At 39.1% G+C, this 15,223-nt stretch overlaps 1 protein-coding gene across 1 annotated transcript in view; it reads left to right on the top strand.

The window, feature by feature from the left end:
• ELP4 (elongator acetyltransferase complex subunit 4) overlaps window positions 1-13,574 on the top strand; it is a 142,199-nt gene extending 128,625 nt beyond the window's left edge. The window contains exon 10 of the mRNA XM_065636390.1: window positions 13,089-13,574. Coding sequence (XP_065492462.1) covers window positions 13,089-13,220 — 132 coding nt within the window. The 3' untranslated portion in view covers window positions 13,221-13,574. The remainder of the gene's footprint in view (window positions 1-13,088) is intronic.
• The last annotated feature ends 1,649 nt before the right edge of the window (window positions 13,575-15,223 follow it).

Genomic DNA, 15,223 nt, shown 5'->3' with positions numbered 1-15,223 from the left:
TTGAGATGAAAACTTGAGGCAGGTTTTTCTATCTGGCCTATTCATCAAGTATAGTCTACTGAATTGTTGACATTTCTAAACACTAAAGGGATTTTAAAGATCTTATTGCTCTAAAAAGACTTAGTTGTAGTAGGGAATAAAGAAGTGAAACGAAAAAAATACTGACACATGAAAAGTGCAAAACTAAATAACTGCTAGAAACAGCTGAAAGCAAATAACTATAATTTGACATATAGTTTCTGTACTAAACACATTTTTGATGCACAAATCTGCTCAAATGTTCAGCCCTCCCCCCAACTTCCACATAAACAGTAATGTTTATTTTAATCTCAATTGCTCACAGAAGTCTTGCGTTTCGTGTGATACCAGTTTCTGTCATTCATACTCACTATATTTGTTTCAGTTTGCACTGGGTCGTACTGTTTTAGATAGAGTCATTTAAAAGGAATTAGCGTGACCTGTCTTCTAACCTTTCCCCAGCAACTCCTTATTCTGCGCTTAAACTTCCTTTAAAGCTTTCGTTTGCCAAAGCATAGTCAACATGCTGACTTGATCACCGATGTGATTTTTATATTTTTTTGTATAAGCAATATCAGTCACTGAGTAAAAATACGCCACAGTATGTTTTCATACCAAAACAGGGTGATCCAATGTCATGGATATTAAATTACACTTCAGTAATTTCTGAAGTCTAAGATTATTTGGTAGTAATGCTACAAAAGGCTTTGTTAGCTGGAGTTTTAAACTGTAGCCCTCGTGAGTCATGGGGGATTAGTACTGAAAATAAGATATATTAAAATATGAATTATACAATGACTACATCTTTGCCTGGCAGGTACAGGAACTGATGTATTTCCGGTATCAGTGCCAGTTTTTAGGGTGAGAAGACAATGATAGCAGAAATATTGGTTTTTTCTCTTCTGGCTTGGTTTTTGCCTTCGCATGGAGCATCTGACAGTGGCATTTACCATTGCAGAGCTGAAGTTACTAGCTTCTGAAAAGCTGCAAACATAAACAAACTGGTGGTCTGTTTAGCAGCCTCTGTTTGTAAATGTGCAAAATTTTGTAAACCAGCGAAACGTTTGTCTATCTAAATGATACTTGCTTTTAAAACAGAGATTAATAATAATAGTCTGCACTTACATAGCACTTTTTCATTTATCTAGCACTGGTTTATAGTGATTGAACAATTTGTGTTTCTCTACACATAATAATCCTGCCAGGCAGACTCAGAAAATACCTGTAGCAAAGAAGAACTTGTCCATGCATGAAAAGAAAAATAATTAAAAATATATTAAAAAGCTCAAGAAAATTAGCCTGCTTCAAAAAGCTATTAAATTGTTCCTATCCCTGAAGCTTTACAAATGTGCTAATTGTCGTGTTCTGGCCATGTAATATGCTTCTGCTCCAAGCGAAGGCGCTTCCCCGTTGCCGAAGCCCCGATGCCATCGGGGGGGGGACTGACGGGCCCCGTAACACGGGAAATGAATCTTCCCTTTGGGCGGCGCCCGCTCCAGCTCTGAACGCCCAGAAATGCTTCACAGATGTGCTGGGCTGCCCAGCAATGGAAATTTTCTAATTCTAGCTGACCTAAAAAGGTAAATAGACTCCCGAGCATAGGGCTGCTCCCAGTATAAACCAACAATACTCCCCCTCGGCTGGGATTTACGTTTTGCCCCCTACACGCTCTTTCTTCGTCAGCAGCAACTTGCCAAACCTGTGACACTGGTCTCTTGAAAGAGCAGCGCTCAGGGGCGTATCGTATGGATGGTTTGCATTGTGTGGACGAACGTAAAACAATACGGCACAAACCTCCCGGTGCTTTCTGGAGCAATCCTGCGCGCCTGGGAGAGGTCCTGCAGGTAGACCCTTGCAAGTAATTCATACGCAGTCATAAGTAGTGTGTGCATTTGCATGTAGAGTTACGTGTTGTGTAAACTTCTGAAACGGATGTGTAGGAGGAAATAAATATTGTCAAGAAATACAAAATCTAGGCAAAATGCTGAGGCAGCATTGGGGCAGCCCGCAGCTGGCCTGGGCCAGAGTCTCAGAGCAGCTCCCGCTTTCTCCTGTTCTTCTTAGGAAAGCATTTTATTAAACTCTAAATTTCATAGGATCTATGGAGACTAGGTACCTGAAATCGATGGAAGCTTGTAGGCAATGTGCGTTTTAGCAATAGCTGGCAGAACTGTTCAATTCCGAAGACTCTCTGCATTTCTGTTTTCTTTCTTTTTTGAGTTGGCAACTCAGGCATTGAAACGCACTTGCAAAGGAGATTAGTCAGTGCAAGTTACCTGTCCTGGAGCGTAACCTTTCTGCGAAGTGTTGAAATCTATCTGGACAGTTTTTGCAAGAGGCGGAATATATTTTATCGGTTATTTGCATTGTTGCACGCCCTGAGATAAAATGGTGGTTTTTAAATGGGTGTACTAATGAGTTTTCTGAAATGTAATATATTTAAACTGAGACAGAAGCTTGATAGATTACAGTGAACTTTAACAGATAGCTTTGGATGAGAACTCAAATATTTGGTTAGTTTTCCAACTTAGCTGAAATTTCAGAGGGTGACAGTAATATCGCAGTATGTTGGAACTCCTAGAACAGATGCTTCTGCCTCTGAACGCTATTTCTCCCTCCTCCTCCTCACATCACTTTTGTTTGTACACACAGTGTCTCGAACACTTCTCAGGCTTCCCAGCAGAGAGACCCGAGGCGTTGCAGAGCAGCACGGGCATCGCCAGCAGCTCTGGAACGTTTCCAGTGAGCCATCTGTGGTTTGATAGAAAATCCGTAGTTTGTGGCCTGTTGCAATGTCATTCAAAGAAAGAGGAGAAATCGTGGAGGCACTGACTCAATGAGAAGCTTCGTGTAGTTGTAGGACTGAATTCCTCTCCTTGACCTTTTACTCTCCAAGTTAAGAATTGGGTTTAAGCTAGTCATCCAGGTTTCCTGAATAATCAGCAGAGATGGGCAAGCACTTGCAAGGATGATTCATCTCATCCTAAGTATATAATGTAGGTTAGACTGAACGGCTGACTTGTAGACAGCTGCAATTACGTTGAATGAATCCGTCAGAGAAGAGAATGTGACTTTAACATCCATCCGGATTATCCTGAGAGCCCTAGAATTACTCGGACTTGCTCTTACGTAAGCCCAGGGAGCAGAAATTCGGCAAAAAGAACAGATCTACAGGAGCAATGTTGGTCTGCTTGCTTTGGATATAGATGATACCTTCAGACTCATGAACTACTGTTTGAATTTAGAATGGTATTTCCCTTCAGCTTTTAGACAACATATTCCAATCTCAACTATAATATGCCTAGATAACGTATCTCCTCCTGCCGTCCATCTTTCCCTTTCTTCACTCCATCTTCTCTTCAGCCCTTTGTCACTTAATTTCTTCCCTCTTCCACTTGCCTTTCTATGCCTTTCTCATATAACATATTTTTTAGTAAGAAGGGAAAAAAATCTTCACATTGATATAGTATTTATATATCATGACATTTTTCATTCTTCCTGGATATTTTATCTTTCACTCTTCCTTTTTACCCACTCTGTATATCCTGACTGTAAACTCTCCCGGACAGAGATGGTCTTTCAATATGTGCTTGGTAAGAGCTGGATCAGTAAGTATTACAATAGAATGTGATGTAAATATTTAGTATAGCTCTAGTTTTAACATTACCATGTATTTCTCTGAATTTTGGATCAGACAAGCAGTTGAACAGCTGTAGTCCCTGGAAAGTCTACAACCATCACTGATTAATCCAGCTCCCTTTATAACATGGGGAACTTCTTCATGATGCAGAGACTACAGCTGTAATATGAAGTGGGTCTCTTACTTGTACGTGTGATTTAGAGCACTCCGTGGTACCAAACATTTGCCATTCTTAAGTGTCAGAGAAGGTAAATGTCCCTGATATTTTTATCTTTCCCTCGTGTCCCTTCACATGTAGCAAATTGTCTTTAACACATCTTGAAGTTTTTCTTTGGAATGAAATAGTTTGTTCAGACAATTGTCTGTTTTTTCCTTTCCTGTCGCTGAAAAGTAGTGACTAATGCTGCACCTACAAAAGCCCACCTGTCTCTACTCAAATGTTACGGGAACTTTTCAGCCATCTGAAATCCCATAGGGATCCATTTTATACAAACGTGTACGGAATAGAATTGTATTGGTACAAACAATCTCTGAAAGATTTTTGGTTTGCAACAGCCAGTGTTTAAATAAACTGAGTGTTAAATTCAGACTCAGGAATTCAGATTTTAAGTACTTTGCATAGTTTTATGGTCAGAGAACAGAAACAGTACCATGTGGCACATCCAAACAAATCAGGGCAGTTTGAACTGAATTCTCTTGGATATTATCATATCGCTTCTGTAAAGCAGATACCCTGGAAAGCTGCACTAAAGAGGCACATATTAAGATTCAGCGTTCTGAAATGTAAAATGGCTTTTACAAATTCTGTCACAAAAGGAAGTGGGTTTATTAATGGTTCTTAATTTTGCCAGGTGTCTTTAAAGTCACTGTTTAAATAATCTCTTTGTAATGTTGGAAACTCACAACAAAACATCACTGTCCTGCAAATGAGGTGGAAGGGAGAATTATCCTAGTTTTGGTTTACGTTTTGTAAGTGATGGAAAATAAGAGGTTTAGAATTGTGTTCAAGTATCTTAAGTGCTATTAGCTATATATAAAAAATTGTTTTCATTTTAGCAATGTGTTCTTTAGCAGACAGACAGGGATATGTAGGTAGAAGTACATTTATCAGCTATTCTTAGTGGAAGCCGCCTCTCAACACCTGATGTTAACAATAATTAATTTTGATGGCTCAGATTATGTTTCAACTTTAAAAATAAAGGAATAGGAAATGCATATGGTAGATGTGCTTATTTTAACATGGATTGATACAGTTTTGATTGATTATAAGTCAATCACAGTTATCTGAAAAGTAGGAAATTTTAGAATGTTATTTTTAAAAATCAAGTATTTTGTCTTTATAATCAGTTTAGAAAATGTATCCATTGCTGTGATGTAAAAATAGTTATGTAGCATCTGTGGATATAGCAGAACAAGAAGAAACGGCGTTCGTGTCCATGATACAGAAAAATGGTTACCAACTGGTTTGTCTCCCGAATTTGTCAAAATACCAAGAAAATTGTAATGTGAACAGGCATGTGAGAGATTCTTAGTAAATTAGTTTTAAAATAGTTTGCCTAAAACCTAAATGCAGTTATGAGAAAATAGCTTGGCACCATTCTCCACAAGATAAATATTATAGATTGTGAGACACTATTCATAACCAAATTTCACAACTGTTAAATGATTTCTGCCTGACACAGCTCTAGGCTGGTTGGAATGACTTTTCTAGTGCTTGCTGTGAGAACTTGTAATGTCTTCAGTGGTAAAGGGTTTACTGTTTTGCCATTGAGAAGTGAACTTACATTAACTCAGGAGCATTTTTAGGTTTTGTGGCATTAATAAGAATTTTATATCTTTTCATAGTGGTATTGTCCGATTTGTATGTAAGTTGTTACAAAGTTATGTCAATATAAGTGATACGTCACTCCAATAGACTATACATGGTATAAAATATAATTCATTTCATCATAATGTACATATCTGGTGTCTCTCAATTGGCAAACTGGGCAAGAGAAAAGGCCAAGACTTACAGTCACCTACATGTCAAGTATTTGAATAAATTATTCTCTCTAGAAGAAATTTAGTTTCATACCCGCACATCTTTGTGTTTATATTAAGCCCAAAGGTAGTAAATTGGTTTTGCAAGCAGACCAGTTAGTTACTGTGCTTGATGATGACCTGTTAAGAAAACTGTGAAGTCGTTGCCTGGCAAGGCTAAGACACTCCTGAAAGGCACATCTGTTAAGAAGTTTGTAACCGTTCGGCAGCTGCGTCAGTTAGAAATGCAAGATGCAACCTCTGGAGATGTCAAGTAAACCTGTTCATTCAAGACCTCTTCCATCCCATCAACAGACACATTGCGATGGCCTTGAAGAGAGAGAGAGTCAGTTCCACGTGTTGCCATTGCGTTGAAGGTAACACCCAACATCCCCGGTGGGCTCAGGTGCCGCTAAATCCTTAAGTCTCCACTGCCCCAATAAGAAGAGCAGAGCGGGTTCAGTGAACATAACCAGGGTCAACCGCCAGTCCTGGTGACCGCCAGACAGATCTGTGGTTGTGAGACACGTCCACTCTCAAGCCGAGCAGTCAGGGCAGCAGGTGAGGATCATACCCCGGTCAGCAAGCTCCATGGCCAGGCCTGAGCGGAGGGCAACTCCCCAGCAAAGCAGGAGCGCCCGTCAGGGCTTTGCCAACTCCTCCTTGCACATCTGGTTGTCACCCAGCAGCCCAGTTTCGGGGTGCACAGCTGCACTGTGCCACAGCTGGCCATGAGCTAAAGCCTCCCGTGTGGGACAGTCTTCTTCACTGCAAAGGTAAAGAGACATGTCAGTGGCTGTGGAGTAATTTGGAACCTCTTCACTGGCTCCCACTTTTCTTAAGATGTAAATTGCTTGTTTTCATTTCCAAAGGCCTCCGTGTCGTTTTCCCCAGCCTGCCTGTGAGATCCGATTCATTATCAAGAAATCTATCTCCAGTCAGGTAATGGTGACGGTCACTTGACAGTTTGATAATTTTCAAGCAAGAAATGGGGTTCTTCACTCTAACAGGAGGTTTTATGAAGCCGCATTACTAACAGCCTGCATGTTTCTCCTTAAAACCCACCTTTTTCATCATACCTACAAAAATGCTGAAGTCTTTTCTTAGAAATTGGTTACTAGTTATTATAAATTAGATAATAACAAAAAGATGTTAAAGGGAAAACGTAACGGGCATCAGAAGCAGAAGAGGAAACAGTAACAGGGACTTGGCCTCTGTACCACGGACTGTTCCTGTTCTCTCTTGTGTGGGCTTTATGGGGTGGCGAGAGTTCTGCTTCAAAGAGAAATAAGTAGGATGTAAAGCTCCCCAACCAGGAGTCTGCATCTTTCATTTTCCCAGCATTCCTAAAATTCTTCTCCCTGCCCCCCCTCTTCCCCCTAAACAAAATCCCTTCGGCTTTGGTGACTTCAGTCTTCATGGAGTTGTGGCAAATGGAACTAGAAGGGATCTGGAGAGGTCATCAACCCATCTCCCTGCCCCAGGGCAGGGCTGCAGCCATCATAGACTAATAAGCATTTATTTTTTTTTTTTGGTCAAAGATCCAAATACATGGAATTGTAAAGATTTTTTTATTAAGTTGAATTTTTGGAAGCGTGGACCCAGTTGTTAAAGCTTCATATAGCTGTTATCAGAGTCACAAGGTTAACTTCAGTGACATTATTTTAATATATATCAAATTAAGAGCAAATTTCCACCTGAACTCCCACCTCTCTTTTGGGAGGATTCAATGATTTTGCATCAGTCATGTTATTATTTATTTGCTTGCTAAAAATATAGTGATTTTGGAGTAATATGAAGAATCACTCTGAGTTTAGATTTTTGCCAATGTGTGTGTATCTGCTTATCATATTGTTGCTAAACATTTTTATACTTTTTTATTGCTTAAAGTATTTTACAGAGTGTGTGATTTTAGGAGCCCTTAATTAATTTTATGAAATTTTGCTGTTTCTTGAACATGCTCTACCTCATTTTTTTCTGAGTATTTTAGCCAGTATAAAAACAATCTCTACGGACACAGATTTCCTCAAATCTGAAAATTAATTTTATGAACTGATTGTTGTTTATACTGTGTAGTTGTAACACTGGATTTCACAAGTTGCCTTCACAATGCGATGCCAATAGATTCTTCAGAAAAATACATGTAGCGTATGTGTATAGTTGTATACTAATCGGTTCTTTAACATTATCTCTAGTAGGTAGCTCTTTTTTTAACCAGTCATTGGTTACCAAGGTTCAGTTAGATGATTTTTACTTTATTTTCAACCCCTTTTATAGTCAGCTAAAGCGTGCATACTGTTTCTATGCATTTTGTAACTCAGGTATAATCAACATCAGGAGAGGTTGCTAGGAAAACTGCTGCTCAATCCTCTTAATACTGAAGAGAAAAAAGTCTTACATTGGAAAGTCTGGTTTTTATAATAAATCTGTAAAACAATCCACCTCATACAATGAGCAGAAGCACTCGTTAGTGGTTTTGTGTACTGAGGATTTTGTTGGATTAAAAAAAAATGAATTGCACCCAAACCAAACACACCAGCCCTCTGGAAGTCCCTGGAATAGTCATGAATTGGATCTTTACACCCCAGTCTTACAAGGCAGACCAGTGTCAGCAAACCATCGGTGCTGTATTTGGTCCTCAGTGCTGGGATTGGACTAAATGCTTGTTCAGTGTCCTTTCTGGCTTGTCGTTTGACATATTATCTCCCACTTCTACTTTATTTTTTTTCCCCCATTGAGAACAAATGAAGTAATTAGAAGTTTTCTCCAGGCAGAGGGAGGAGCAGAGGCAAAGTATGTAATAAGTTTTGTCTGAGCTGTTTTCCTTTCGTAATTCGTGCCCTAAAGCTGTGTGCTTAGGTGGGTTCAGTGTAATTGTTCCGATCACCGCAAAGCCTTCGGGACCTGCCCGAGACAGAGCGGACGGGAAGCGCCAGCACTCGCATCATGTCCCTTACAGTAACTAATCACCCTCTTCCAGAGCCGGGTATTTCTTAATCAACCTTAGAGTCTGATTCTGAAGATCCTAAGTTTAAACCTTTCTGACAGCCTGCCTGGGTGAAACTGGTGTGTGATCGTGTAATTAAACACACTACAATAATGCAGACACACAATTAACTTTGCACAAAGGAAGTTTACTCCAGCATTCCCTATTTTTCCCACTGACCAACTTTACCTTTCTTTGACACAGGCTTTAAGAAATTATCACAAGGAGGGTGATTATAGGATCCTATTTTCACTTGCATATTTACTTTTGCCAGACTATGACCATTTTGTCTTAAAATATTTTTGCCCTGCCAGCTTGCTGTAGGCTACAGGAAGTTTTGTGTTTATCCACATGCTGGAATATTTTAGTGAAAACTTTTGATTATTTGAAAGAAAAACGAAAATGTGCGATTTTATATCTAGCATTTATGCCAGAGATGTGTTTTTGCTGTCCTGTGAAAATCTGCCCCTGTTTGGCCCAGGTGCGCTCAGTGCTGTGTATTCAGCTTGACCCTTTTCCAGGGACGTTCCTGATTTTTCGGAGCGGGCGGTGAGCGGTGCAAAGGAGACGGGCAGGGGGGACGGAAAGCTGTGCCAGCAGGAGAAAGAAGGGCAGGTGAAGATCAACAGGTGGGAAAAGGAGGAGGACAAAATAGGGGATGAGGAAGACAAGGGGCCGAGGTGAGGAAGGGTGCTATATTTGGACCTAGGCATTAGGAACGGGAGCAGGGGATGGAATATGGGCATAAATGGGCAAGAGAAACTCAGGACTGGCAGCAGAAGGAACAAAGAGCTTGGAAACAGAAAGCTAAGACTGGCTGGGGAGTGCAGATAACGGGAGAAGCTGTGTTTTTGTCATGAAGACCAGTTGCAGGGTGGGAGGCCTGGGCAAGGAGGACTGGGATTGGCAATGTGAGCAAAATCAGCTTGATCCTTATCAGGCTGATAAGAAAGAGATTGGAAGGGTCACAGGCTCAGAAATAGCAAAGAAGTCTGTCCACCAGAAAACATTTTGTCCTAAACTGGGTCTTTAAATGTGACCGTTCCTCTGTGGTCAGCAAATATCTGTGGAAGTGTCTGATCGTTCTGTAATGCTGGTGTTCAAAAAGGATCACAGCCTATTTATGCCATCTCTTGCTGCCTTGGTTCAAGTGACTGCAATGTCCCTACTGGTGCCAAAAATAAAGGCCTGCTGTTTAACCTGGGGATGTCTGTATAACTCTGTGTGATGAATTTCCAGTTTGTGATTTAAAGTGTAGAATTTTTTTTAATGGTGTTAAAGTATTTAATAGGATTAATATTTGCAGCCCTGTTTATATTTTTAAGCTGCGCACAGAAAATGTAAGGAATTATATTCTGAGATGCCGATTCAGGCTTTATTCAGAGGTAGCGCGTGTGTGTGTGTGCTGTGATTCAGATCTTAATGGCAGGATAATATTCAGTCGTTTTCAGAGGACCCTAGTGTTGTTTATTGTTGAGAATACGACTGATCTGAGGATGAATGTGGCATTCGCAGTGAAGTACGCTTCCCGGAGAACCAGCAATTTGTTGTAATCTTTGAAAACTGGGATTGCAGAGAGGGGAAGGATTGCAGGAGGGATGGTCTCGTAATTAAGACGATTGAAGGATATCTCGGAAGGTGCGATGCGTCCCTGCCTGTGCTGCTGAGCTCATGTGTGATCGTGTTGCTTCAACCCAGCATTTTCATTTCTCTGCTCTTATTTTGTGTCTCTCACTTTTCAAGTGCTTGACTTGAGGTTCTTGAAGAAATACTAAGCACGTACAGCTGTAAATTAAGTTAGCATTTGAGCATGTGAAATGCTGTACAATGCTAGACATTCTGGAAGAACAAGTCCTAAATGCCTCAGATTGTGTTTCTGAAATTAGCGGATACTTTTCGCCATGTGTTTTATGTGCCTCAACTCCCTGTCTCTAAAATTCAGGTAACTTTGCCACCTTATCTCACGAGAATATTAGGAAAACAACGCAGTTGGTATTTGTGAGGCATTCAGGTGCTACGTACTGACATGTGCTATTGAAAAGCCATCCTGTCTTCAGAACAAGGTTTGAATCGTGTACAATAAATACGGCAGAAAAGTTCAAAGTAAACAGTGACAAGAAAACAAAATACTGAATATGCAGTCACTAACTGAGCAGTGTGCGGCCTCTTCACTGAATAAGACGGGGGAAGAAGAATATGTGCATGTATAATGAAACACTGCTTCATAACAAATACATCCGTAAAAGCCTCGTTCAGTCCCACCATCCAATCTGAGGATCTTTAATTTTTACTTTTCCTATCTGAGTCTTTGCAAATTTATAAATATTATTCTATCTGGTTTCTGACTATGATATATTAGCAAAAAACCACAGCATTGGCTAAGAAACTGTGTAAATATCAAAGATTTTTTTTTTCTTTTGACCGCCACTTTAAGTCCAGGCCAGTGTGGCAGGGTTCAAGTTGCTCCTTATCTGTGGTGTTGGTTAGTCCCTGTGTAAGATGAGTTTGCTGAGTCTCGGTTCCATTTGCTCTTCATCACCTTGCTCTGAATTCATTTGGCACACTTGGCAAGAGGGTCCGTAATTGCGGGAGGAAGACGATGGTACCACATTTCCCCTGGAGGAAGCCGCCTCTCCCGCTCCCTGGTGAGGGCAGAGAGGTGCTAACAGCGAGTGGGAGAAAACTGCATTATTTCACATATATAGAAGCACATAAATGCTTCTATGATTCTATGATGTAGAAATGAGGCATCATGGACCACAGTTCATATCCACAGCTGTGCTTGACCTTAGGAATACGGGAAGAACTGTAGGTGAAGGATACCACAGCACAGCACTGATTTCAATACAGTGAAATGCAGAAGTCGCATAGTTACTAAATGGTATTTACAGGGTGTGTTTCTTGCTCCATAAATTGTGAGGTTTCCCACGTGCTTCATAGGCAATGTGCTACAAAGAAATACACACATTTCTTCTATTTCAAGGCTGCAGTATGTCAGCTCACCCTGGGCACGGGCTTTCCTGCTCCGCATGTATTACTTTATGCATTTTCTTCCCTTGGAGAAAACAACCCAGCGCACGTTCTTCTCCCCGCTCTGCCCAGAACCAGGGGAGCCCTTTGGAGAACCTCTCAACTTATGTCTAACTGCACGGTCTCAAAGCCAGCAATGAACTGAACAGTCAGTCTGCTGTAAATAACAGATATTCCTTATGCTTTTTTGTTGAATTCTTATCCTACAAGAAGTTGCAAAGGTATTGAAGAAAGTCACCTGTAGTTATGTGTTGTGGTAAAAGCGAAAACATAGCAAAATTAGAGAATAAGGGTGGTCCACACAGCCTCCTAAGATAATTTTGCAGTCATTACTGTTATCCTGTTCCCTTCAGAAGCGTGTGCATTTTAAAAGAAAAGCCATGCAGTTTAGCCTTTGCCTACTAAATCTTTCAAGAAATATGTTTCTTCCATGATACCGGTTTCATAAATTATTGCACTGTGTAGAAGATGCTCAGCTGTCTCATCTGCCTGGCTTTCAGTACCTCACTGTGTCCAAAAGCGAGGCAATTAACCAAGTAAAGCCTCAGTTTTACATTCATTTTCACCTTACCTTACAAAAGCTAAATGGTAATGGCATGTCTTTTATGTATCTCCAGTGTAAAAGAACCCTCAGAGGGAGAGTTGAAATATTTTTGTCATTGCTGAAAAATAAGGTTTATTACACAAGGACTGTGTGCTTGTGGACAAACGTGTAACCTGTGTCTGAGTTTCCTCGTCTGTAAAATGGATGTAATGTCCCTACAACTCACAAGGGATGGCAAGGTTTGATTAGCAGGTATGATTGCTTTGTACAAGTGCAACTACTAGCACTTTTGGTTTTATTAAAAAATGACAGTAGAATATGAAGAAGAAACACTCTAGTAGAATAATGCGGTAACCAGGGTGAGCCCTCTCCACCTTCTGACTATCCCATCATTTATTTTCAGGCTCTGCCACAAATTATCTATGTTTGAAATAAAATTAGAGTTACATGGTAATGCCATAGAAATCAAACTATTTGATGTAGGGGTTGATATTCAGGCAAAACACTTGTTTTTAAAGGGAAGATGCCCATAGATATAATGAAATACCTTGAGAAATTTTGGATTTTGTTTAGTAAATTTTCATGAGGAAAAAAAATCTCTTCCAATTTGTAAATCTAATGTATTGAAAACATACAAAACTGTTTCCAGGTCAGCCTAAACGGGTGACTGGGAAGTGTTTTATTTGTGTGGCTAAACATTGATCGGTCCGGAAAAAGACCGCGTTTTGAAATATGCTATGGAAAATAAATTCTACTGCATTTATTCTTGGTTTTTTTTCTCCCCTCTGTTTTTTCCTCTCTCTCTTTCTTCTCTCTCTCCCCGTCTCCCTCCCGAAAATCTCCTGCCACAGCGCCTGCATTTGCCTCCAGACTTGTCAGACACAGTGAGCCGCGCGAGCAAACAGGATCTGGCAGAATCCGCCAAACTGCTGAGCTCAGGATGCGGCACCATGGCCATCGGCAAGAAGCACCTGGACTTCTAGTGATTTCTACTTAGCAGTTTCACTCAGATTTATATGACACTCTAATTATGAGTGTTAATGACTTATATAAATATTTTTCTTAATGATTTGACCCAGCAGTCTTTAAAAATACATGTTATCATATGGTGCCTTCTCTTTTTTTTTCTTTTTTTTTTTTTTTCTTTCTTTGTTCTGGTTTCTTTGTACTAATTTTGGGCTTGTTTGGATTTTGCTTTTTGTTAAAGCTTCTGTTATGTTGGGTCCTGCCATTGTTCTGCTCAACTGGAAACATACAGTGTTTTGTTCCTTAAAATAAGAAAATTACTCTTGTCCTTTCATTTCTAGATTTTTTTTTACAACAAAAATAAAGGGATATTTTTAGCGATGGAATTTTTATATACTTACATTTCATATTTTGTATGAAAAATAAGTTAAGTTGGATAGTTTATTGCAATAAAGGAATGAAGCTAAGCAATTCATTGTCAAGTGTTATTTTGAAAGCAAACTACACGGTTATTTTTTTAAAAACATTAATTTAAAAAATTGAAATACCATTCTTAAATTTCAGGAAATATTTACATTAGTTCATTAAATATGTAATAATAAATTTTAAACATATAAGATAGTTTTTATTCCAAGATGGCAGTAATTAAGAATGGTTGGGTTTTGAATCAGGATCTATTATAGATTAATTACTTTGCCTTATGGTTTACCACATGCATTTAAATGCACTCGAATGGAATTTACTAACCAGAGAGAAAAGAACTGATTTCCTTGTCTAGTTCAAAACAGTAATTCTAAACAATCGAAGTCAGCACTATGAAATTATGTCAACAGACATAATTTGAGATTGAAATTCAAACCGACAGCTACATTAATGCTAGAAACCAGAAGAGCACGTTTGAGCTCGGGGAAGGGTATCACAGCATGCTGGTCTAAAGCAGGGCAGAATATACAAGTAATTCAGGCTTCTGTACCCTCAGATATCCTATTTGTGCCTATTTCTATGTATCTGTGTATGTAAGTCATCAAACAAAAGACAGGTAAAGCAAAGCTGACCTGTAAATTCAAGTGGTTTGCATTTTTTCTTCTGAGGCTGCCTTCCATTTGGAGAGGTAGTATCTTCCTCCCCGCAGAACTTCCAGCCACCCAGCTGTAAGATTGCATTACAGTTGCAAAATTTAGCCTCTCTAATAGTGGATTACATGGCTGGAGTGAAACTGAGTCTTCAAAGAACATGTTAATAGGATGCAATAATGGTTACTTATTTTGATGGATTTGGAACCAGGAGTTGGTTAAGTGGTTTCCTTTTTTTTTTTTTTTCTGCAATCCAGGTTCTACTTTATTTTTTCTTGACAACGCTGTGTAAAACAAAGACACAGCTTTTAAAACTGTCTAACTAATATGATGAATGTCAATCACTTAAAAAACTCCACTGTAGCATAAACACATACTGTATACAGCTTTTATTCTGAATTAGAATAATTGAATCAATGACAGTGATTTGCCAGGATGTCAAATCTATCCATCATATCCTGTCACTACCAGTTTATTTTTTGTGATCAAAATCAAAAAGACTACTATTTTGTCATCAGCTATTTCATTAGTAGTAACAATCAGGTTTTCTCTTCTATACTTTTTAGGTATGCCTGTTGTATTTTTTATTTCTAAAGACACAAATCCTTTTTAAATCTTTTCAAAATAAAGTTTCAGAACTGAACTGTCAGTTTAATAAAGCCAAAAGACATCTACTTTCCTATGCCAATATATTTAAAATATTATCATTGATGTCTCAAACATTTTTCTCTTTTTGTATTATGTGTACCATTGAAAGGAACTTCTCATTAGATACTTAATTGTGCCTTTTGAAAGCATGAAATAATTTAAATACTTAGGATAAAGTGATTTTTAACAAAGTTGAAATTTTACATAGTATGTCTTTTTAATGTAAATAACACAAAAGGCAGTATTTCTTTGTGAAATATAAAGTCACAAGACATATAAATTGCTGCCAACATACTTAA

The sequence above is a fragment of the Caloenas nicobarica genome, chromosome 5 (genome assembly GCF_036013445.1).
Source record: "Caloenas nicobarica isolate bCalNic1 chromosome 5, bCalNic1.hap1, whole genome shotgun sequence".
Lineage (NCBI taxonomy): Eukaryota > Metazoa > Chordata > Aves > Columbiformes > Columbidae > Caloenas > Caloenas nicobarica.
Note: the sequence above shows the minus strand (reverse complement) of the source record. Positions and strands in the feature narration are given on the sequence as shown.